This window comes from Nesoenas mayeri, assembly GCF_963082525.1.
Source record: "Nesoenas mayeri genome assembly, chromosome: 9".
NCBI lineage: Eukaryota > Metazoa > Chordata > Aves > Columbiformes > Columbidae > Nesoenas > Nesoenas mayeri.
In genome coordinates this window covers 3,590,076-3,616,245 of record NC_137557.1, presented here as the reverse complement: position 1 = coordinate 3,616,245, position 26,170 = coordinate 3,590,076, and the positions used below count along the sequence as shown (strand labels likewise).

Here is a 26,170-nt window from a genome sequence, read left to right as displayed (position 1 = left end):
ATGATTTGGACAAATGGTACAGGTCTCTATACCAAATTTCTTATGTGGCTGCTTCTCCTGTATATGTTCATCAGGAAGGTAATGCCTGAAGAGAACATCATTACAACCAGGAATGGCAGAGTTAGGGGGACAAACCTGCAGGTACTGGGGGGAACTGTAACAGCCTTCCTTGGAATACCTTATGGACAGCCACCCACTGGCAGACTGAGATTTCAAAAACCAGAACCTCATAAGAAGTGGTCAGACGTTTGGGATGCCACAAAACATGCGAACTCTTGTTACCAGCTTATAGATACAACTTATCCAGGATTTCCTGGAACAGAGATGTGGAATCCAAAAACTAACCTAAGTGAAGACTGCTTGTATCTTAATGTATGGATTCCTTCTCCCAAACCTAAGAATGCAACTGTCATGGTGTGGATATATGGCGGTGGCTTTGAGACTGGGTCAACTTCCTTACCGGTCTATGATGGCAAGTTTCTGGCCAGGGTAGAAAGAGTCATTGTAGTTTCCATGAACTACAGGACTGGTGCATTAGGATTTTTGGCTTTGCCAGGAAATCCAGCAGCTCCTGGAAATGCAGGTTTATTTGATCAGAGATTGGCACTTCAGTGGGTCCAGGAGAACATAGCAGCGTTTGGAGGCAATCCAAAGAGCGTGACTATATTTGGAGAGAGTGCTGGTTCGGCTTCTGTCAGCTACCATATCCTTTCTCCGAAAAGCCATGCTTTATTCACAAGAGCCATCATGCAAAGTGGATCCGCAAATGCCCCTTGGGCTGCAATAACAGCAGCTGAAGCCAGAAACAGAACAGTGGCTTTAGCTAAACAACTCCAGTGTCCCACCAGCAATGAGACAGGACTAATTCTCTGCCTCCAAGACAAGGACCCAAAGGATATACTGGACAATGAAATTTCAGTTTTAACGTATGACCCTCTTTTACAAATATATTTTTGTCCAACTGTGGATGGTGATTTTCTCACAGACATGCCAGAAACGTTGATTGAGAATGGCCTTTTCAAACAAACACAGATCTTAGTTGGAGTTAATAAAGATGAAGGGTCAGAATTTCTAGTATATAGAGTCCCAAGCTTCAGCAAGGATGGCGATGGCTTGATCAATAAAACAGAATTTGAAGCAACTTTAACTCTGTCCTTCCCAGAAGCAAGCCAGCTTGCAATAGAATCAATCATTTTTCAGTACACAGATTGGGAAAATGAGCAGAAGCCAGAACATTACCGTGATGCCATGGATGATATCGTTGGTGACTACAACATAATATGTCCTGCTATAGAATTCACCAAAAAATTTGCACAACTGGGACACAAGGCATTTTTTTACTTCTTTGAACATCGATCCTCAAAGCTCCCTTGGCCAGAGTGGATGGGAGTGATGCATGGTTATGAGATTGAGTTTGTGTTCGGATTGCCCCTAGAAAGAAGAGTGAACTACACCAAAGCTGAAGAAATCCTAAGCCGGTCCATGCTGAGATACTGGGCAACTTTTGCGAAAACTGGGTGAGTTCACTGTGGCACTTTATTTGATTGGTCAGGGGGAAAAGTTTAACCATTTTGGTGGTGATTTGAAGCCTGACAAAAATGTTGAGAGAGGATTAATTGTTCAGCTATCCAGAACTCCTGGTTTAGGTCTGATAAAAACACTACCTTAGTAAAATAAACTCTTGATGTGTGGCTCATGGTATTGGACAAGCTTAAGAAAACAATCTGTATCCACCTATCAAAGCAAATCCCAAACATTTTTTTTCCATGGCAGCAGTTGTTACAAAGAATGATAATGGTTTCAGGTTTTAGAAACCAAATATTTCAAAGTCTGGGAAAGAATTCCAACAGTAGTAGTAGGGACAAATAAAAAAGCTCAATTTGCTGTAAGAAGTAATTTGCTCAGAACATGCAGGTGGATAATAAGAAGGTATGTTATGTTCACATGATAAAGTGATTGGAATTGCAGGATGTTCTTTTCAGAAAGCAAATCTTCCCCTGTGTACTGTGTATAATCCTGGGTTTCACTGAAGCTGATGAAAAATCTCTCGCTATTTCCATTAGACTCATCTTTAAGGGAAATATGTCCTAAACTGTATAAGAAGCAAATAAGCATTTTTCATTTGAATGTTTGAAAGGGATTAAATGCAACTCCTCGTTCAGTCTATTTAGCTGGAGTCCAAGAGAAGTGAGACAGCCCCTGCTCTGCTTGGCTGGGTTGTGGGGCTCTCAATGCAATATTCAGTTTGAAATGAAAACATTTCAGTGTGGTAAGAAAAACAGCCGCTACTACAGTCACGTACGATTAGTTTCAAGGCTACAAGCCTGATGTGATGGGGAGGTATCTTGTCTTCTCAGAAGCTCAGTTTATGCTTCCTCCTGAAAAAAGTACCTACATAAATATTTGTACCTGTGAAAACATGCTATCAAACACTTAATTAATGTTTTTAAAATGTTTAATTAACTTAAATTTTAAAATCCTGCATAATTTTTTTCTTCTGTGGTAGATTTTGCCTTTGATTTGTGGAGGATATGTGGATTTGTAAAGGCTGAAATCAAGTTTGGAACAGGATCTGTTTTTCTTAATAGATTAGAAATCAGAGGAGACTACTGTGGTCATTTAGTCTGTATAACCTTGTACCTAATACAATACACAGGTGGGACTTAAACATTTCCAATGATGGAAAATCCAGAACAAATGTCAGTACATTGTTTTAAAGCTTAATTACATTTAAAACTGTTACAATTATAAAAGGAAGTTTTGTGTCTGGTCTGCATTTGACTAATCTGCTTCTCTGTTTTCCACGTTGTGTGTTTTCTTTGACAATTTCTAAGCTTTATATTATGATTTGTGTTCCATATAGAGATAATTCTAGGGTCTATTCAAATAACCCTTAATCTTTAAAATTTTTTTTATTAAATAAAACAGGTTGTACTCTCGAGTCTTTCACTATAATGCGTTTTTTCAAGTCCTTAAATAATAACTATTCATCTTCTCTAAAACCGTGACTCATCAGCTCCTTGTTGGTACTTTCCTTGTTGGAATTAATAACTGTCCTCCCCAAAGAGTCCTAATTAGAGATGTCATCCATCTCTTCTTTTTCAACCTAATATTCCCCTGATTATTAATCTGAGCAAATATTATTTGCCTTGACCCTGGTGGTGTATCAGGAGCTGCTCTGTGACTCAGTGATCTATTCTGATGCTGTTGTTCCCTTTATATGTTGAAGCCTGTAATTTTTTTCCCATAAGTGAAGAGCATATTAAAACTCATAAAATTACTGTACAGACAGCTATACTCATCACTGCATAATGTCTTTGTACAGGTTTTATTGTTGTGAAATTAAATTTAAAGTTTTGTCTATGAGTTCTTCCTGCTTCCCTCTTTACTTGGTGCCTGATGACACCACTTCATATGAATTTGGTGTGAAATACCAAAGCACAGAGAAAAGCACTGAGCAGGGCTGTATGTTCTGGAATTGAGCTGTGTGGTTGATTTATCAGTGCCAAAAATGCATCTGATAGATTGCCAAGATGAAGTCCGCACAATGATGTGGGGTAAAACTTGGTCACAATTCCTCACATCATGAAGATGTGCTGTGACAACATCGTTTTGAAGCTGGTGTCATCAGGCCCTTAGCAGAGAGCAGACTGAGTGTGAAGGCTTCTTATTACATGCAGCAGCTTTAAAGTCTGCCCTACAGGAGTTTGCAATCAGGATCTTATACCTGAGATAGCAGATCTTTCCATTAAACAGAACTATTTCTTAGTAGGAAAAGAGAAAATCAGGGCTATATTAGATTTTGCACCACAATATTTACATTTTTGTGATTTCTGCTGGATTACACACACATATTTTGTATATATAACATTTCAATAACCTGCTGTGCAAGATAGAGTACATTGTCCTTGTCACTGTAGCTAGCTAAAATTAGACAACATAATGTACATTCACATTTAAGTTTAAAGAAGACAGTCCCATCATCTAGTCTGATTATCATTCGCACTATAATTAGATTAGCCTAAGGATTGAATTTCAAATGGTTTCCACAGCAAACAGCAAATAATCCCTCCCTATGCTTTCCAACACAAGTATCAAAAACGTCACTATTATGGTAGACAATACAATAATGTAATTTATGCACCAGTTAAAGATCAGATCAGTATTAACCCATTATATGACATTTTTCTGATCATCCAGAACACATGCCTTAGGCTCTGTAACACATTATTCATAGTGTATGATTAGTGGGAAAATAACAAAAATTGTTAGCAAATCCAAAGGTAATAGCTGATACTTATTTTCCTGACACTTTCAAGCACAGAAGCAGCATTTATAAAGAACTGAGGAAGACCCATTTAACATAAAGTTTTTAGTAAAATCTGACATGATCAAAGTGCAAACATCTGAGGGGAAAATTACCATGATATCTCCAGTAGATGAAGAGAAAATCAGCCTAAAGATGAAAATCAGAAATATTGTACAGCACCATTTTTAGTGAGGGCGTTTGACCCAATATTCTAATGCGCAGAAGTACAAAAGCACAAGGGAAGGAAGAGCAGCCTGAAAGGTGATAAGGTAGAGTCAACAAAAGCTGAAAGAAATTGGTTTTCTCCTGGTACTTTCTCATTGAGAGGGACCAAGAGGTGACTCAGCTCACACAGCAGCTATTTCTCATAAGGGGTTTTCATGCCCATACTTTGATCCTACTGATCTCTGTTTTTCATTCTCACATGGGCACTAAGAATAAAAATGATGACATGGAAAGTCAAAGGTATGGCCTGTAGGAGCATTTTCTGTTTCTTAGAAATAACTAAATGTCATGTAGAACAAAAGAAAATATGTTAGGGAGAAAAAGAGAAGGGATTCCTTCAAAGAATGCTAAGAGTGTACTTGGAATTCTTAACTTCTACATTTCTCAGTAAACAAAAGGAAATTGTCAGCCAGCTCAAGGGTTTCCTACTCAACCATCACTGCCATCAATAGCTGATGCAATTTTCTAAGCCTCAGGTCATTTCTTATTTCACACCCTTGTTAAAAATAAATAATAGTGATAACTGACCATTTTTGCTGGAAAATTAACAGGGATAAAGATTTTCAGTTTCAGAATATGAAAGGGGAATGGGTAATGGAATTTTTTCAGTAGGAGCCAGGAACAGACATTTCATCTATGAGGCTTGAAGTTAGATGCTGGCTTTATACACCAATAGGAAGAACAACATTGTCATCCCATCCTCAAAAGTCCCTGTTCTACCAGCAAGGGAAGAAAAAAAACTTATTACTGGTGCTGTCTGAATAAATCAAGAATAATAAACTATTTGGGTTATAGGAAAGAATAGATTCCAAAACCAATCTCCTTGATTTCCATTTTGATTTAAAATTCTTCCAATTGCACTGACCTAGTGTATCTTCAGCTAATTCTTGTATTTAAGAATATAACAAGTTGAATATCAATTAGTAGCCTTAAAATCATCTGATAAAATGCCAGACATCAACAAAATTAGACGGGCAAATAGATGTGACCAAATTAAATTCAGCAGAAAACCACAGTGTGATATCATATGGAAGGGGCTGGATCAGTCTCAGGGTGATTACGTTCTTGTATAGGTAAAGTTCATTTTAACAATATTAAGTTAGTTTTCAGTGGCCTTCTCCTGAATGCTTTCTGGCACACTTAAAGTTATGGCCATGCTGAAAGAATTCAAATTTCTCTTTCTAAACACTTTTAAAATTAATTTCTCTGCTGCACTTCCGCTATTCTTCAGAAAGCTTTTGAAAGTAAGCAAGACACTAACAGGTACTATCAATCATAAGCAGCAGAATGCTCTGCTAACTCTAGTAAGAGAAAGTTTTATTTATCCTGGAAAAATATATGGCATCCCAGATCAGTGGTTGCTAGGTTATGCCTTTTGCATTACTTTATTCATTAGATTTGGTAACTGTATTCTTCAGACGCGAGTGACATAAAGTGACAAAGAGACAGACAAATCAGATGAGATGAAAACTCAAATAAGAATGTAGTGGTACACACAAAGATAATATTTTTAAGGCTTTGTGAAAAATGTTTCAGATAAAAGGAAACTGGCAAAACTTGTCTCACTGCCAGTTTTACAACTGCTGAAACAAATCTTTGCAGCTTTTTCTATAAAGTGAAGCCTCTGAAATATTTCCCCCTATGTTTTAGGGGAATTTGTGAGGCTTTGATTGTCCCACTAAAGCTCTGAAGCACTTTGCTTGGTTATTATTGCCTTTCCCTGATGTTCCTCTGGTAGACATATAATAAATTCCAGTGCTTTTATTACCGACTTATCACATGTTTATAGAGAGTAGTTTCAGAGCAGTGGTAAGAAAAACAACAGCCTCATATAGAGTCCACACAGCAGATTGAACTTGGGACCTATACACTCTGTGTATGGAAGGAAATTAATATACTGGAGAAAAACCAAACTCTGACCACTTTTGATTTTCTAATACTTCAGAAACTAGGAAGTTCTATGTACCACTCAACCATTTAATGGTAAGAGATTTACTGTGGGTTGTATTAATATTTCTTCCTGAAATTGGCCCTTTGACAGGGAGAGATGCAGCTGCTCAGGTTTGATGGACTCAGACAAGACCTGGTGCTGGTCCTCCCAGGGTCTTCAAAACAGCCTAGAGCTGTAGCTCAGTGGGACCAGAAGGAGGATTTCCCTGAGGCTGCTGCTTCTGGCATCTCACATTTATCTTGAATAAATCTTCTATCATCGTAACTAGTGATTTGACCATATCAGGTCAAGAATCCAGAACAGATTTCTGTGCATCAGGTAAAACCTGAAGGAGTATAAATGCAGCATGGGAAGCAGTTCTAAGAATACAAAAAGATATACAGAAAGTCTTCCCTTCCCATGTTAGGGAAAAGCAAAGCTTTAATTTTGACCCCAAAGAGTACAGGTATTCTCACACTTGTTCTCTTTCACAGGAATAATTTCTGAGCCATGAAAAATATTGGGGAAATCATAATCATGAACAACAAAAAAGTCAAATTTTAGGAAACTATTTCTCCTTCCCTTTTGGTTTTTAGGTTCTTAAGAGTGACTCATCTTCTTTCCAGCAACAATATATGTTGTTATATTCAGAATCGGTAATGGAAACACCTTTTCAGCAATCTATTTGGAAATAGAGCATCATGGAAAAAGTCAGTAACTAGAGACTTGCATTTGGCAGCCATCTCTCTCTCCCTGGCTTGCAGACTGACAAGCTGTCATGGAATTTCAAAACTGAAAACAGGAGTATTTGATTCAGTCATCTTTTGAAAATAGGTCTGGGATACACATTGTTTAGATTGGCTTAATATTACCACAAATATTGCAAAATTACAAGAGGATGTTGTCTTAGTTTCCATATGTGCAGCAAATGTGATTCTGTCCATATAGATTTTGTTCTCTACAACAGACGAGTCATACGACAATTTTCAAACATGACATGAGAACATCTATTAAGGAAATATCCAAATATTGTAGGAGTAATTGAATGAGACATAAAACTAAAGCCTGAAACCATCATGCAAAGGTTTGCCTTAAATGTAACACTGGCAAAGCTTTATAGAGAGGGGTAAGCTCTAATGTAATTGTCAAAGGCTGTGGAATCAAAAATACCAGCAATAATTCACAGTCCTGGGACTGGGCAAGGTGAATTCCCTGTGTCTGCAGTCAGAGACGCACAAACATACACACACGACCTCAAGAAAATAAATTACAAAGTGAATTTTTGTACCATTATGCTGCCTTTGACTGAGTCTTTACAAGAAGAGAGGGAAATGTCCTGGATGTGGTTCCCTGCTGTGCCCAGGACCTGGCACAGAGCCTACAGGGATATGTTTTGGGGAAAGCAGAGGAATGCAGAGATACAATGGTTCCAAGTGTTGAAATAAAATCATAGGATGATTGCTACCTCAAATTTGGGAGTGGGAATAAGAAGCCTGGATGGAAATAATTTAGTGTTTGATGGAAAGTACATGAGTAAAGAAGATGGGACGAGAGGGAAGTGTTAACTGATGCAAGAGGCTAAGTGAATGAATAAAGGCACAAAGGGAGAAAGAACAAAAAGAGAGGGGAAGAAGAAAATGTCTGAGACTTGCTAACAGTGAAATGAAGGAAATGAATGCACAAACGTATTAGGAGTCACATGTAGGACACATTCACTTATAAGAGTGATACATTCAGAGATAAGTTAGGATTAGGGGCTGCTTTCCCTATATCATAACTTTTGCAGACATGTGAACATGTGATTGCAAAAGCCACTGTGAAATTCTAATTAGTGCTCATGTGCAGTTAATCCTCTTTTTAGGGGCACTCTTCTTCTGTGCTGCTTTTCTACAACTTAGTCCTTGTCTCATCATCAAAAGACAGAAATCGAAGTTTAAAAGGTCCACAAACCCCATTTTTCCAGGTGGTTCTGGTACACTAATCTGAAGTTCTACTGAGAAATTTCCCATGAAGAATGGAAACCTTTTGGCACACGTTTTAATTTGTTCCCCAATGCAGGAGATTGGCTTGTTTCAGGGAGGTGGCAAAGGGGAGTAAAGAGGAAATGAGGAGCAGCAGAGGTTACCTAACACCATATTTTTGAAGGTAGCTCAATACGGTCTTTAGGTTTTTTTCCATCAGCTGCAAGAGAAGGCAGTTGTGGGTAAATGTAGTTAGCAATTTAGTCATAGGATTTGTGACACTCTGTCCCCACAAATCTAGAAGCTGCACAAGCAGAAATCAGGCATTTCATACTTATACTTAGGGATGTTACACAATTATATGCTAACAGAGATGTAAAATTAAAGCTGCCATCGTCTGCTTTCCCAGACATCTCTGGCTGCCATCTGTGTTCTCTACCATTCCTTGAGGGAACATAAGACAACTTCCTGATTTCATATAATACAAATTCTAAAGCGTTGCCTCAAATTTACACCAGAGAGACCCTTTTTCTACTAGAGCTGCTGTTCAAATACTGTGATTTTTATTTTAACTAATGAAGTTTTAAATATCTGCCTCTTGAATGTTATTCACCATGATGTTCCCAAGTAAGAGCCTCCAGGTGAATTTTCTATATAACTGAAAATGCTTAGAGGTTTAAACAGTTGTTTTTTCCTAGCTATGAAGTAGTTTGCATACTCCAACTTCCAAAAAAGCCTCCTCAATTTTGAAAGAGAAGGACTTTGAATAGACTTAGATATGCTCCCCTGTTTACATATTTTTCTTGAGAGCACATCTTTCATGACTGTCAGTCCAATGTTTGTATTTGGAGATTTGCCTCTTGGTGTAGTTCAAATCAGATCCAGAGGTTGTTATAAAGCTGGCACATAATCTGAATGTGTTTATCAAAGAAAGTTACATGATCTCCACTTGTAAATGTTAAACCTATAATGGCTTTATAATAGAGATAAGAAAATGACTTAATCATATTTTTTTATTTATAACCATTTTATTTGGGGGTTTATGAACCCTATAACTTCTTGTTCCAGAGAAAGCAATAACATATTCATGCTAGTGAAAGCTGACTAATGGTTTTGTTTATGGGACTGCACAATTTGGCCTAGATCACATGGTAGTTGGGGTTTATGACTCATGCTCTTCCTACCATTTACAAGGGCGTGGTGTGATAGGACAAGTGATAATGGCTTTAAAATGAAGAAGGGTAGATTTAGATTAGATATAAGGAAGAAATTATTCACTGTGAGGTTGGTGAGAACCTGGAACAGGCTGCTCAAAGAAGTTGTGGATGTCCCATCCCTGGAAGCGTTCAAGGCCAGGTTGGATGAGTCATTGAGCAACTTGCTGTAGTGGGACGTGTCCCTGCCCATGGCCAGGGGTTGTATCTAGGAGATCTTTAAGGTCCTTTCCAACCTAAACCATTCTATAATAAAACAGTGGCAGTACTGGAAAATACCACAGAAATGCTACTATGATGAAGTCCGTTGAGACACAATGAATCTAGATTGTTTTATTTGGTGCAGGGCTATGTGGAACATCTGTCTTGAAAAGAAATCATGATTAGGACAATTACAATTGAGCGCAAATCTTAAACATTATATTGTAGTATAGTATCTACTACACAGTCTGTATTGAAAATGTTGTCTTTGGAGATAAGGAAAGCATTGAATCCATTTATCTAACTATTTCTGAGAGTCTGGGAAGAACTCGATTAATGGGAGAGAAAGTAAGAGATGGAAACAGCAATCATATTCATGTGAGTATAGTATTTACTCTTTCTCACAACCAGCTGGGCTGACGAATTTTACCAAAGCCACTGGGAATTTAAAACACAGTATTAAGAGCTCCACGGCAATAAAAACATTTTTCTCTTCCTTTACAGAGTCACTTTAGGTTTGTCCCAGGGAGCAATTGTGGTTAAGATACTATGTAAGTTAATGTTTTTCCAGGTCATGAGAAGAAGTGAGGTTGTAGAGGAGATAAGCCAGTATCAGAGGATGAGTAAAAGGGCAAGTATCATGTACCTTTCCTATCTGCTTATTCTTTTCCTTACTTTCTGTGGAAGTTACTTCCTCCTTCAAGGTCTAAATAGGGTTCAGCACCTTCTTCCATATCCAAATAGCTCTCTTCAACTTCTACAAGAAATATTAAAAAATATAGTTTAATCTGATATAATGTTGCAGCCCAGATTTAAAAAAAAATATTTTTATATATAAAAGTTTGAAAAGTGGGCCTTGAAAACTAAAACTGACACCATACAAAAGAGCATAAGCATCTTACAAAATACTTTCTTTAGAATAAAGGACTAAACCTTTCTCATGTCTATTCAATGATATAATATGAACTGTGAATATTCACACCAGAACCTCAAGTCCTGGAGAAGGTGTGAAATCATCGTTGTGAATTCTGTCCAGGAGGAAAGAAACTTCTTCTGTAAACAGCTACAGGTGTTTCTCCAGCTGAGACCTGATCCAAAGCTTTTGACATCAATCAATCTGTTCCATTTGTTTGGATTTGGATCAGCCCCTAACTAGTAAGCTGATTCACCTCAAAAAGTGCTGGACTGATCTTCAAACATCATGCAAAATAACACATCAGACACAAGACATGTTAAGCAGAAAGAATAAAATAACTTTGAAAATTCTTTACTGCTTATCAGGATACATAATTTAAACGTGTAAATGACTGCAACTATGTGTTCTATAATACATACGTTATATTAGACACCTGTCACATTCAGCTTAGGGAGACTGAGCATCACACTGAGTGATAGGTATTTCTTAAAACAAGACATAATAAAACATATTTTTGGTGATTTAAAATTGTCTCCATACTAATGTCAAAATTTCACGTATTTCCCTGAACTGAATTTAATTTCAAATCTTTCTAAGTCATACCATTAGGCTGAAGATTATTGAGTGGTTTGGGGTTTTTTGTTGCTGTTCTTGGTTTTTGTCTTTTGTTGTTGTTTTTTGTTTTTTGAGATGTACCATCTGAGATATTGCGGGATCTCCGAATGTCATTTTATGACCATAGTATGGACTTGCTGAGAGGACATGGTCTTCATTATTAATTAGAGCTAAATTTAGAGAAAGGTCTGGCCATGTTTAACTTTATCTGTTGCTCAGGAGAGGACATTTTAACTTATTTTCAAGTTTCTCAGAGCAGTGGGACTGCTGTTCCAGACTTTGTGTGATAATGACATCTCATCGTATGCTATAAAGATAGTGGAGTTTGGGGCAGTGGTTCCCGAAATAGCACCAAGCTTTCTTTACTGAAACATTTTCACGGTGGAGGACACCTATGTGCAGAAGTGCCAGCGTGGGCCCAGGAGGTTGAAATTACACAGCCAGGGTCTGAAGGGCTCATTAGCTCTGGCTCGACTGACCCAGCTCACTGTTACTCCTCATACCAGAGCAGACGCCAATACAGGAGCCAGGGATTCGAGGCACTCAGCTCGTAAATGCATTGCAAGCATGCCCAAAATGCTAAGGCAGAACATCCTGGATTTAAATTTCTCAAATAGTATATATTATTTATGGCCAACACCTTAAGAGCTACCTTGTCAAACCCTTATATACAGCAGGAATTCACAAATAAGTAACAAGACATGCACATGCAACAATCATTTCAACCTGATGGATGCTTCATGAGGTTGTTTTGAGCAGAGCACAAGACGACCAAAAAAGCAGCAGTAGCTTATTGCTTCATTTCCTGAAACTGATATCAGTTGTAATAGCGCATGCCACAATAATTTATAGTTTAAGACACACAAGTGCTGTCACCAAGCTGGAATCTGGAAGGAATATCCTGAGCTTTATTTAGCCTGTGAAGGTGTAAGAAAGACTAGACGCACAGGTCCTTCTTCAGTTTCTGTCAGTTAAAAAGTATGCTAGCTGAATCCTACAGGTTTCTTCAAGGATCAGCAGAAGAAATAACATTTACCTACGAGAAAACTTGCAAAGCAGTTTCCTTTTGCTGTGAATCTGGGGCACTTCATAGTCACTAGGTTATTAACTTGTGTGTGATCTGTGAGAACCGAGCACAACAGAATATAATGAGCTTTCCATAAACAGCTGCTTAAGAAAATTAATTTGGAGGATTTAAATCTGCAGCCTCTCTCAGACTTGTACTACTTAATCTTATGAGCACTTTCATTCATTACAGAGGGAATCTGAGTAAGGTTCAAATGTCACAGAATCAGACCAATGATTTTGCATTATATTAAGGAACAAGTAAATGAGGAAGATTTAGTTACTACAGATTTTCAGAATCTGTTTACTATCTTGTCACAAGTATTAAATTTTAATAAATAAAAAAATGGTTTAAAATATGACCAATTCTTTTTTCTTAGTTTCCCTTCTTAATGTCACAACATCACAGGCCTGATACCCTGAAAATGCTCATGCCATGAGGCTGCAAGGAAGCTTAGTGGTTGAAACAGATAATCCTGGATGTTTTCCAATCACCCAGTATTGCACAGGCTGACAGTACCCCTGTTTGAATTGTCACATTTTGGTATGGTAGTTTTCAGGGCTTGTTTATTACAAATGGCACCACTCATCCTTTTCAACTGATAGATTAGATAGCTGCTGTCTTTCCCATTAGTATAAAAGGATAAAGACCTTAAGAGAATATTTTAACATAAAACATTAAGTGTGGCAGCATATTTGTACAGAGGGTCCATCAGTTCAATAAATAGGATGGTTAGTGATTAGCTGGTATTAGGGAATACTCCGAAGAGCTGTCTCAAATGAAAACTAGCAAGGTAACTTGTTATGAAGTATCACGTATAAAGAGCACCAACTGGTAGCAGTAATGACATCAAAAGTAATACATGTATTTGTGAAATGATAGTGTGTCAGCTTTCCAGTTCTCTTATGTAGGGGTGCCACTTCCCCTTGCCCTGTTATTCTAAATGGGCCAATTAATAAACTTTGAATAATGAACACAAAGGTGCCCCCGTCAGCTTGTCTTTGCTTTTGCAGTTTCTGAAAGCCTCGAAGTATACAACTGAATGTAAAGATTTCATCCAGGGAGTCCTCCAAACCATTTTAGTAGGTGATAGACTATTAGTTGACTTGGGAAAATGTTCTGGGGGGTAACTGTCTAAATTTCAAAAATCTAAAAGTAACTCATTATACTAAATCATATATAGGTGGACCCAGTCGATGGGGATATGGCATCAGATGTATGCCATGCAGTGAGAGGCCTTCAGATTTATACCGGCCTCAATCTCTGAACAGAAAATTGGAGCTACTGCAGATATTTTTACAATTAACAAGTTTTTTTACAGATGTTACAGATATTTCTTTATCCTTTCCCTTGTCAACCTTTCTAAGGAAGTTTCCAGAACAGGTTCATTTCCTTTGTTCCAATAACCAGGACTGCTCCTCAGGTTAAGAACTTTGAGTCTCCAGCCTCACGGCCCTCTCTGATGCCTACTTAACAGTGAGTCATCTGAAACTAATAGCCTGGTATGAAGAAACCGGCACTAAGCCAAATTGTTTGAGGGTTTGAGAAGATTCAACCAGTACTTAACAGTAAAATCTGCTCTGCTTTTTAATAGGACTGGGCTGGAACGTATCTGTTAAGATACCATCCTTACACAATCATACACTGTCACTACACCATTGTCCCCCTGAGGATCACGCCACCGCCCAAAATTGATATTAACCTGGCAGTTGTTGTTGTTGCAATGAGAAAATGAACATAGGTATAAATATCATGCATCGTGGCCTTTAGAAATTATGCGAGACATCTGGATGCGTTTGCCTGACTAATGTCGCAAACACTTCCCGCCCCTCTGCAGCAAGCGGTGCCTGGTGCTCCTCGTCAGCTCTCCTGCTAATTAGGAGTGCCCTCCTGTCCAAATGAAAGAGAGAGAAAACAACAAAATGTTTCAAAAAGACAAAAACCCCATATTTTGTTCACTTGGATTAGAAAACATATTTTGATTTGGTATGTTGTTTAGTGCCAGTATGCTTAACAGAGACATTCTACCCAACACAGCCACTAATAAAGCAATTGTAAAACCGAGGTAAATTTTTAGCATGTAAGCCTCATGGCCTTTTCTCAAAGAGTATGATATCCCTGACTCTCTGAAGACAACAAGATTATTTCTTGAACGAGGCACCAACAGCAGAGGCTCAGGCTTTGGCCATGCTGCAGAAACGAGCACAAAAGTCTGGCATAGCCTGGCCCTTGGAGGAGCAAGATTTAGGGGCCAGAGTTTTGATAGGGTCTTGTCACATAATGATGTTCTCAAGAAGCCCTTACCATCCTATAATTTTTTTAAGTCTACCTGTAGCTTCATTGAAGCGAGCAGGTATGTTTACTTGTGGTGCAGTGACAGCTTAATTTGTGGTATGAGTTGCTAGATTGGTGTCTTTGTTGTATACCACAACTCTGCTTCCAAACTCTTACTCACTGAAAGCAGCTGTTGATACTATAGCCCAGCTAATGTCTTCTCTGCTTTTTGTTCATTCTTTCTGAACCTTGGATTTCTCTACCTTGTGCTTACTCCCTTTCACTTGGCAGACGAATGTATATAGGAGGCAACACATCGAAAATTTACAATGCCATAGAAAAAGCAGAACATTATGTAATTCCACAGGCACAAGGATTATTAATTTCATTCACTCCTAGTAGGTTTTATACCTCTACTGAGGTGCTCAATTGTTTGCAGGGGTGGAAACCACACTGTGCTGCTGGCAGCCTTCACCTGTCTGCTCTGAAGCCACCTCGGGTACAACTGCCTGAGCTTTGGCAGCTCCTTCTGATTGCAGCACAGGCACACGCAGAACCATCCCTCACCCCCAGAGCTACCCCTGGGGTGAAAGACTTACAGTATCACTTCTTATTTGATGCTGAGCCAACTATTTCCATAATTCTTAAAGGCTTTGCAATGCAACTGTGGAAAAATGCGCGATAGACAGGGTTATTGTTGCTGTTGCATTTGCTCTAAGGCCATGCTCCCTCTCTGTTACCTTGTGCCCATGGCAACACACTGTAAAACTCTATCCCATGAAAAACAGCTGATTGCTCGTACTGCCCGATAGCTACCAGAAAGCATGAAAGCTGATAAAAAATGGTTCACATTTACTCTCTCCTCCCTTTAAGCCAGCTGTTTAAAAGAAAAAGGAGGGCAAATTGAAAATGAACATCAGCAGTTACAACCTGGGTGAAGTCAAAGTCACACTGAGGAGGAAAAGGTCTCTAATTTGATTTCAATTCATGCTGCATAGGGGAAGCAGAGGGTGCAGCGGCATTCTCATAACTTTTCATTAATCTCAGCGGGCAACCGATTCAGCTAACGAGACACATGCCAGCAGAATGCCAGGCTGGTGATAACCTGCAGAAGGTACAGAGGAAGAAATTGCTTTACGGTGAACTTAGTGTCTTTGGTGGGGTTGGTGCGGCCCTGTTGAGAACAGGAAGGAGGCAGGTTGTGCATGGAGAGGCCATGTTCTGCTGCTCCACACAACACGGAGGAATGAGCTGTAAGCAAACAAGCTCTTCTCAGAGCAGGTCGGAGGGAACTAGCTGCAGTAGAAGAGACAATTAAGAGCAATAACACACTGCTCAGGTGAAATTAGTGTGTGCATCCTCACAGGGAGCAGTATCTCTATGAACAGCTTCAGCCAGGCAGAACAAATATTTGTTTGTCTGGAGGAAGGGGCTACTGGGGACTAGAAGTAAAACTGTGTTTCAGCCTGTGAATGTCTTCATGAGTTTGGTTTGGTGTAATTCATCTGTGTTAGATGGCTAAAATGATGCGGGGTTTGTTTTTCTTTTCCTCTAGAGAAACACACAACATGTTAACCTGATCCATTTACAAATAAAGCAGCTAAATAGGAATACAGTGAAAGCCTGGGACAATCTAAGCTAGCATGTGGTACGGTTAGCATTGACAACACTCATTAGGAAGGTAAATGGTGCCTAAAACTGTTTTCAAGCAACTTATCAGAGAATATTTTTCTTTCTGAGCTATATTAAAACATAACTTTGCAAAAGAATCTCTGTTAAATGGTGATGCCACAGCAAAGTGAAAACTATTCAGAGCTCACTCACAAAAATAAAGTGAATATTTTATGGGTACTTTATATCATGAATGATTACTAAAAGAAAAAGACTTAGATGGTGAATTAAATTGTTGTGTTTACGTGTTTGATAAACTGTCTGTAAAAGGAATGCTATGTAACAAACATGCAGTGAGCTAATATTGCATTTCAAGCTATATTGCTTGTATAAAAGAGAATAGTAATCTACGTATATTTATTGTGACTAAAAGAACTATATTCAGGTTGTTGCATTTTCCATCTCAACCAAATTAACTTTCTAAAGTTATTGAAGATGAACATTAAATATACAGAAATTATCAATAAATAAGCTCCTCTAAAACCTTCTTCACTCCTATGTCAAATCTAGTATGTTTAAGATAAAATGAGTCAAGAGAATTAAATGTTATTAACAATTATGGATGTATAATACCCAAAATGGGAAGAACCTGACCTTAGTAACAGCAAGTAATTCCAAGCAACTTCCACCGAACACAAGATTAAAAAAGGCTCATGAACTTCACCAAGAACATCCATACATATAAAGGTAAAACATGAGAGCAGCTTTACTGGAAACTGAGCTCAAAAAGATACCTTGTTTTTCAAGTTAATGAGAAAATAAGTTTGGTTGCCTTAAAGACATATCTTAAGGAATTATTTCATTAACTATAAATGAGCTGCTGTGCCACTATCAGAGAGTATAGAGAGTCCAGTGCATAACTTCAGGGCTTATGCAAAGAAAAAAAGTAGCTTAAATAATGAAACAAATTTTGTGTACACTGAAGTTTAAACACAGGTGCTTTTGTGGGTTTTTTGTTTGTATGGGATTTTTCCTTCCCTCTTATATTTCTTCTCTATGAGTAATTCAAATAATTGTATTTCATAGTTGCTATAAGACTTGCTCCTACAAACATTAAAATCAATGTAGAAAAAGAGTTGGTTTCTTTCTATTCAGTGAAGCAGGTCACATTTTCCCTAAACAAAATTAGAGTCTTTCCTGGCTAGAGCATATAGATATGGACACAGGTCAAAGAAAAGTGATTAGTGTTTAACAAGGTAGATCCATCCTGAAGACACACGTCCCTTTTGGGACACGTTCAGGCCCCATTGACAACACTGAGGTTGGCAAAACTAGAACGTACTGGAGAAGAGTTGACTGAGTAATAAGAGCAGATGAAAGAACAGAGGTTTGAGGAATTGATAAAAGACTATAAGATAGAGGTTTCAACTGAAATTTTGAGCTTTGTTTCGGTAGAAGTGAGTTTCTATAATCTGTCAGCAAAGATTGTCCATCCAAACACAGACGGACAAAGAAAAGGTTGTGCAGTGTGTTGGATTCCTTTCTGTTCAGGAAGGATGTTCCCACAATACTTTCAATTTTCAATATGGATGTTATCATACTTTGAGTTTGGTGCAAAGAACAGTGAATTTTGCGGCTTGTTCTGAGCACTGCAATTCCCATAATGAAATTATTAGCAAGAAGGAATGAATAGTGATTATGATAGAACAGTGAGGTTATGAATATGCCTTGTTCTTACCAGTTAAAAATTATACCCCTGTGATCTGTTTTGCTCTATTTTGGAGGTACTTTTTAACTTGGGAAATTTTCAATAATGGTGTTAAGAAGGAAATTCCTAGAAATGCAAGGAGAGTGTCACAATCAGAAAGTTTACAAATTCCAAAATGCTGTGTTCTTCTGACAGTTCATTCAATCATTTTTAGTAAAATACATCTGTAGCCATTGTGTAATCCCCCCCACACATGTAAATTATAATGTGGAATGTCATGATTTATTTCATAGCATAAAAGCTGTTAAATGAGTACTGACAGCACCATTAGCGTTCTGATCTTGAACTGAAGTGCAAGTCAGCTCTGCTTAAGTCACCATTCTCATGAGCCACAAATAAATGTGCAGTTAAGAAGGGTGCCACAGGTTAATCAGAGCTGAATTAGTAAAGAAAAATTAGTAAAGAAGTGAGCAATTCAGGAAATGACATGCTGAATCCCTTACTCTAACATCAGATTTCTGTAACCAGCCAACACCTGGTGCTAAAGACTCCAGAATAAAGCAGAATACTAGAACACGGGCAGAAAACTTGGTTCATTGTGAAGGAACTAAGAGGTATTGATATTATTTCAACAGCTGAATCTTGTGTTCTGGTTGCTTCCACCTACACCTGACAACTTGTTCCCACTCTTGGGAAGCGGAACTCAAGTGGGCCCCACCGTGACCTCTGCTTTTGGGAAGAGTCCTGGTGAAAAGTGAAGCAGGGATCACTAAATTGACTTAGCTAATAGTGCTCCTTCGTTTATCCCACCAAGAATCAACCAATACAGTTGTTCTGCCCTAAACCCCAGATTCCTTGGTATCAGCCTCTAGAAAATAAAATTAGTCCTCCTGCTTGCACTGCAATAAGATATTTAATTTATAGTCTTAACTTCTTCTGAGCTAACATAAATTAATACCTTAAACAGTCACAAATCATCTTTTCCTGAAAGTCATATTTAGTTTCATTTGTTCCCTATGCAATGCTCCTTGTTTTGTTCTTCCTCCACACGCTTGAACCAATTATTTTTTTATCTATTAGATACTGCATATTGTCTTTTTTGGAGGGGAAAAACTGGACATCTGTCCCTAGAACCTTACAAATTCTGTTGTATTATAAATATTTATCACAACAATTTTAATACTGACAGCTGTGATCCTTTAACTTGCAGAGCCTGTTTTATAAAGGGCTGAGCACTCTGTACCTCTTCCCAGTTTTCAAAAGATTAGAGATTTCCCATCTTTGGCACTCCACTGCTGGGGCTCAGCATACTTCAAGGAGGAACTGTTCCTTCCTAATAAAGAACAATTGTTTTCTCTCCCAATATAGCTGTCATCCAAAGTTTAGACATTATTTTTAGCTTTACGTGCTTTTTCATCTGAGCTATTAAAGTCCAATCTATTATTTCAAGCTAAAACAATAAACCACTCAGCCTCCTAAACTGGTTGGTTAGCTTGCTCTTGAGTCATCCACAATAATTTACAGCTTCCATGAGAACTTCCAAATTCAACAAGTATAGTTTGTATATAGTTCTTTATTAACTTTTCTCCCTCGGGTCAACTCAGAACATTCCAAAAGGGGAATATAAATAATTTTCTTTTTTTCTAAATGAAGTTAAATAAAAGGTACCTTCCTTTTTCCCCTGTTGCTTACAAAAGTCTACTTCAGTAATTCCAAACTAAGCTGAAATAACTGTTAAATAAAAAACAAATAATGCTTTATTGTTGTGCTGAGGTAATTTCTCACTCCAAATGGAATGTTTCTTTTCTCATTTAGAACTCCAAATGGGACCTTGGTTAATGGAACAAGATGGCCAGTCTTCACCAGCACTGAACAAAAATATTTGACATTAAATACTGACACTCCAGAGATACTGACAAAATTACGTGCCCAACAGTGTCGATTCTGGAATACTTTTTACCCCAAAGTTCTGGAAATGACAGGTAAATATGCTTTTGGAGATGCTTTTATATAACTTTTGTACAAGGATTATTTGCTTGATATTAACACAATATTTCAGTTTAAATCTGAATTTCCAGGAGATGCTCAGGTGTTCGACAAAACTGTCCGTGTTGTGGTGAGGGTGTAATATATCTAACATTATGTGCTTAAGATATGTTTATGGGATGTTATATTTGGATAATATTATCTGTTATTTATGGGATTATATTATTATACAGTTAATCCACAGAGGATATTAAACACGTCATTGTTGCCAAAAGGGGATTCTGTTCCACATCTCATAAGAGATTGTGTTCTATTTCTAGAATGTCAATCATTGATAACAACCAGGAGACTTCAGGATTTGCCTATGCAAAATAGAACTGATTTGTACCTGACCGTGTACACAATGAGTTCATGACATTTCACTACCCAGAAAAATAGAAGAGGAAGTTTGAATCTTTAAGCTCAGTTGAACACAAAGGACTCAGGTTTCCTTTAGAAACTCCATGTCAATGTCCTTCTAAAACCCAAACAGACCAAGCTTCTGGACTTTGAAAGGAATTGGTTTTATGAAGTGGTTTCGCAGCTCTGAAGCTTCATTTTGCAGTTTGACTGAGGGGACACAGCAGAGGGAAGTCTTATAAGATACCATTTCTAAATCTTAATAAGTAATTTACATACTTTCTGTAAGATTCCATTTGAATGTTAGTCTTAAAAATATGTAAAATTTCACAGTGCACAGATGATTCTTTCGGAAATAATTTATTCCTACAACTGTATTATGGCTCAACTTTTATCCCCTCTCAATAGATATTTTTCAATTAAATCAAGAGAAACAAAATCAGTAGGTAAAATGAATAATTTATAAAAGTGATGCTTTGCCACATGTCTACAGCTGTCAGTCCTTGAAATATTGTAGCAGAAATACTGGTTTTTTCATTTGTTCCCTATACAATCTTACACAATTCTGACAAAGAAACCTTAAAATTCTGCTTACAAACATGATCTAATACTCTATATTGTAATAATTCTCTTCACTGGAATATTATTTTGGATTTCCTATCTCCTTTTATGCCCAAAGGACAGTGCATGCCATAAATACATGTATTTTCTTATTTTCTGAGTGTCTATCTTTTCTATTACTTCTTCCATTGAAACATTCTTAGAAAAAGAAGGTTGCTTTAATAGGTTACGATATAAGATAACAGAGAACAAGAAGGGAATTTTATGTTATCATTATTGCAAGTTATAGTTCAGATAGACAAAGTGGAATTATATCAGGTAGAACTTTAAGAGTACAATCAAACTGACTTATTTTGCAGAAATTGCCTGGGGATTTCTCATTGTGCCAAGAGGTCAGAATTTGACATGAATGTGTTCGGTAATGAACCACTTGCTTAGTTACTGATCCACTCCTGGCACAAGACTTGTTATCCCTCCTGAGGTCCTCTCAGCATATAATGGCCAACTCCAAATGTGTTCAGCATCTGAGCAACCCTGTTCCCACGACAGGCTGGGTAAGACAGGTTCCTTCAGGCAGTTAAATGGATGAGAGAAGAAAATATTTGGTCCCTGCCATGTTTACGGTTCAAAATTTCCCATTTTCCTCAAGCAACAAAATCTGATACGTTCCAAAAAAAATTTGTCATGGTTACAGATTGAGAAAATTGATAAGAAAGAAATAAGCCTCACACGCTAACATAACAGTAACAGCCATATACAAAATATTGGCCTATATATCACAAGTGTTTTGTACATTTTTGGAAGATTTCTCAATGTTTTTCTCTTCGATTTCAAAATATAAAAATATAATTGAAGACATGAGTCAAAGCTCGTTGTTTTGCATCTAGCTTAATTATAATATAATTATTAACCAGATAAGCTGGACCTAGAAGTGCCTTACATAGGCTCTCAGTTCCAACTAGACACAAGCAGAACTTTTTTCTGATGACTTGCTTCTAAAAGAAACACACTGAGGGAACAGTTAACAGTAAGTGACTCTTAAGTAGCTTTTAGAGCAATCATATGTTAATTATAAAAGCATCTATGTTAGGTTTTACTTCCTTAACACAATCATTAATGCATCTAGAGCCCTAACTATTTATATATGCCTGTTGCTTTTTGATTATAGAAAGCTGCAGGGAGCCGAGCTCTCCATTTGTGTTCCATGACTATTTTTGTGTGCCTAATACATATTTTATTATTTTATATTACTGCATCATACATCACCTATAGAGATCAAAGTAGGTAACGTAAATACATTATATTTTAAAACAACCCTAAAAAGATTTTCAATGTGGAGACAGAGAAAAGTTGAACCTCTTGAGCAGTGAATAATCAAAATGATCGCATTTAGTATGATCTTCCAAATAATATCTGGATTCCATGGAGCTAAATACTCATGGTAGTAATATTAAAAAAAAATGTGACTAATTATAAAATTCACCGTCAGAATTAGTTTTCAATTTCCATAGAGTTAGATTCTGTATTCATTATGCACACAGAAAAGTGAACTAGTCAAAAATAACCCCACCAATACTACTGCACCTACTGATAAAACCAGACTGTGCTCAGTGCACCTATGGTGAATAAAATATGTACCTTAATCTGATTTCTTTCAGACTCCAGTACCTTGCATCCCAGGTCACAAGAGATATAAAAGCCCTTACAATATTTCATCTCCCAGAGAGCTCTATTGACTTTTGGAAGAAGAAAATTAAAACCAAAAGTTAAAAAGAAACCAATCTTGAAGTCCTTAAAAATACATATACCAAAAAAAAAAAAAATAAAAATAAAAATAAAAAAAAAAATATATATGTATATATATAATATACACACACACTGTTGTGGTTAAGAGCACACTGATATTTAGAGTGTTTGATTAAGAACATTGAATAGAGATACTGAAGTATAGATACTATTTGTTTCTTCCTCTCTGAACATTTATGTAGAGACTATCCCCATGAAAATCCACAGCATAGTTAAATTCGTAGCATTTATCGTACTAATGAATCAAAAACTTTGCAGGCACCCACATTTATGAGGACAGAAAAAATCATTCCCGCTTGTCATCCCTTATTAATTATACTATATTGTAACAACTATATGGCCTTTGTCCCAATCTTAATGTTAATACCACAAAAATACATTTAAGATTAGCACTTTATTGGCACATCTAGCACTTCAACAAATGATGGTGTGGACATAAATTTAACTTCGCTACAACGCCATTAAAGGGCTGGATGCCTATGTGGAAAGAAAAGAAAAGCCAGCTGTCTGTGCTGACACTGCCAGAGAATATCCAAAAAACATAAAAATAAGCCAACACACACCACACCTTTCATTTTTTTTGCCTGTTATACTGGGACCTGAGCACTGAGGTGCTATTCATTGCCTATTGAAACCTCCCCTTTTCTCCCTATAAACTTCCCTAGGCTCTGCATTAGGCTGATTAGTATTACTGTAAGGTTTGGGATTGCCTAAATGACTGCATACAGCAAAATAAGCTCCCTGTGTTGTTAGCTGACTTCCCCAGTATCACATTGTAGTATCCACTGCTCTGAGCTCTAACTATTGGTCAAGTAGAATTCTCTCTCCTGTCAGCTCATCTAAGTCACGGGTGGTTGCTTCAAAGAGATTGATGATGTTGGTGATAATGGGATGCATTGACTTGTGACTTCAATTTGGATCTTATCACTGCAAAAAAAAAGTAAACAAACGGGAATCCAGGTTCTTATTTCAGTGTTTTCCTTCCCCCTTTTGTCTTTTAGATTCATAATGGTGGCTACTCTGAATTTCTCATCTTTCTCTAGCTGACTCACTTCTTTGCCGTGATCTTTAAGTAGTGCTGAAATGTTTCATTAATCTATACTCTAGAACAGTGGCTTTTAATGGAACATGTGTGTGTAAAGGTATTCCAGTTTCTGGTCTACAGTCTGACTTCAAGCACATCTAAACCTGAGTAAAAAAGAAGGAACAAGGTATTTTAATTCATAAGTGGAGGCTTTGTCTGGATTAATAAAACTGATACCCATAGTCAAGAATAAGACAAGAAATGCTGTTGAGGCATTTTTCTCCAAATGATGCTATTACTGTTCCATACACCAATCCATTTGAAATATGTGGAAAATTTGGTCTTTACCCAAGACCTCAGCTACATCTTTAAATTAAGAAACATGCAAAGGCAAGTTCTTACAGTCAGGAAAGTAAAATGTTGTTCATGTCTTCTCATAGTTCTGCAAGTCACATCTGCATAGCTTAGGAATCAAAACATGGTTTTATTGTTATCAGCATTACCAATCTACTTTGAGTTAATGACAATTTTGGCCTGCAAAAAAAATGTTACTATTTATCTTTGATCTATGATGTAACAAAGTTTATTTATATCTGTCAAGGCTTAAAGCAAGACAACAAACCATGACAGATGCTCTCTGTTACCCCTCACCCTCCCTCCACCCTCTTCTTTAAATCAGAAGAATGATAAGGAAGAGAAAGGAAAAGAGACGTAGACAAAACCAGGATAACATCTTTGAACTAGGGGAAGAGGAACATAGCTAATTTTTTGAACATATTTGTTCTTCACAATTTATCTCTTGACTACAAGCAGAAGTATAGAACCTCCCCATGAAAAAGTATCTTAGTTTTATTTCTTGTCTGCCTGAAACCAAGAAGTAATGTAACTCTCATTTCAAAGTCTCATTAAACTGCCATCTGGATTTCTAGACCAAAACGGTTTGGAAACGTTGAGCTAAACTGCAGATAAGCAACCAAATTACTGGATGCTTCTCCAAACTTAATCTCTGATTTTGTTAACTGTCTTTCCAGAATATTTTCTCTACTGATGTGTAAAACACAAAAGTATTTCATTTTCACATAACCAGCTAAACTTGCAGTGCTGGCAGATCATGAAAAAGGAGGAAATGGTGTATTTATGGAGGGAAAAGGTCTGTGCTCCACTGCAGCAGAACATAAAGTCAAAAGAGCATAAAGAAACCATGGAACTGTTCTCTCATGAACACATTTACCAATCTTTTTTTGGAAGCAAGATATGTCAATACGGGACACCAAGATAATTAAGTCCAGAATGAATAAAGGCATTCACAGGTTATATAATGGTTTCTAAACTTTAAGAAAAAGTCTACAACTGATCCAAAATAATAAGCCAAGCATGTGATAAAGCCTACATATGTAATATTTCCTTTGGTTGTTGTATGACTTGTTCCTGCAAGGTCACTGCATTTCTCCCTGGCATTAGTTACCTTTTGGGACTGGAGGAAGTGATCCCTGTCTATAAAATACTCTGGAAACCTTGTAAAATGATCTATTTTTATTACTCTTCTCATCCTCACCCTCTGCTCTGATGCCTATAACAAATTTGACAATAAATATTGCCTTGGGACACAGAATTAGCTGGCAAATGCTTTATAGACTCGAAAGAAAAGAGAAGATGGTTTCCTGTTGACACAGCACACATTTTACAATATCCTTCTCCAAACTTCTGCCCCTTATGCAATAAACTTGTGGATTTATTCCATAGGAGGGCAAAATCCTGGCTATCCACTGAAATCCATTGAAACCAAGGGCAAGGCTATTGTTGTCCTGAACAATGCTTCAATTACATGGCATCTTCACAAGCCACTATCTCAGTTTGCATATCATAGTGTGCAGGGTGTGTGGGTTTCACTATGGAGTGTGCTGAACCAAAGGAATATTTGGAGGATTGAAAAAAGTGGCTTTAAAATGACAAATTAGATCGACAGAAGCATTAGCCAAAGGCAACAACCCCATACATAAGTATATTTATTATCCTGCAGTGTTCCAGGACAATAACTTTGCAGTCTTTCCTTCCCAATGTAAAGATAAAGTGTTAAACACTAAATTTTCATTTTTTTCAAGGTTTAAGAAAAGATACAGAAGACCAGCCTATGGTGTATTTGGAGCAAGTAACGTTGATAATCAAAATTATTTTTCAATTAACATATAAAGAGATTCAAATTTAGATTAAATGTAACCCATTTCATGTTTTACAGGAAATATTGATGAGGCAGAACAAGAGTGGAAAGCAGGATTCCATCGCTGGAACAATTACATGTCAGACTGGAAAAATCAATTTAATGATTACACTAGCAAGAAGGAAAGATGTGCAGGCACTAATTAA

At 37.3% G+C, this 26,170-nt stretch overlaps 1 protein-coding gene across 1 annotated transcript; it reads left to right on the top strand.

Moving 5' to 3' along the window:
- On the top strand, positions 1–26,170 carry BCHE (butyrylcholinesterase; the record flags this gene model as incomplete). The annotated part of the gene is made up of 3 exons (XM_080349763.1): positions 1–1,517; positions 19,846–20,012; positions 26,043–26,170. 3 exons carry the CDS (start codon positions 1–3, stop codon positions 26,168–26,170), a joined length of 1,812 nt encoding a protein of 603 aa, XP_080205889.1.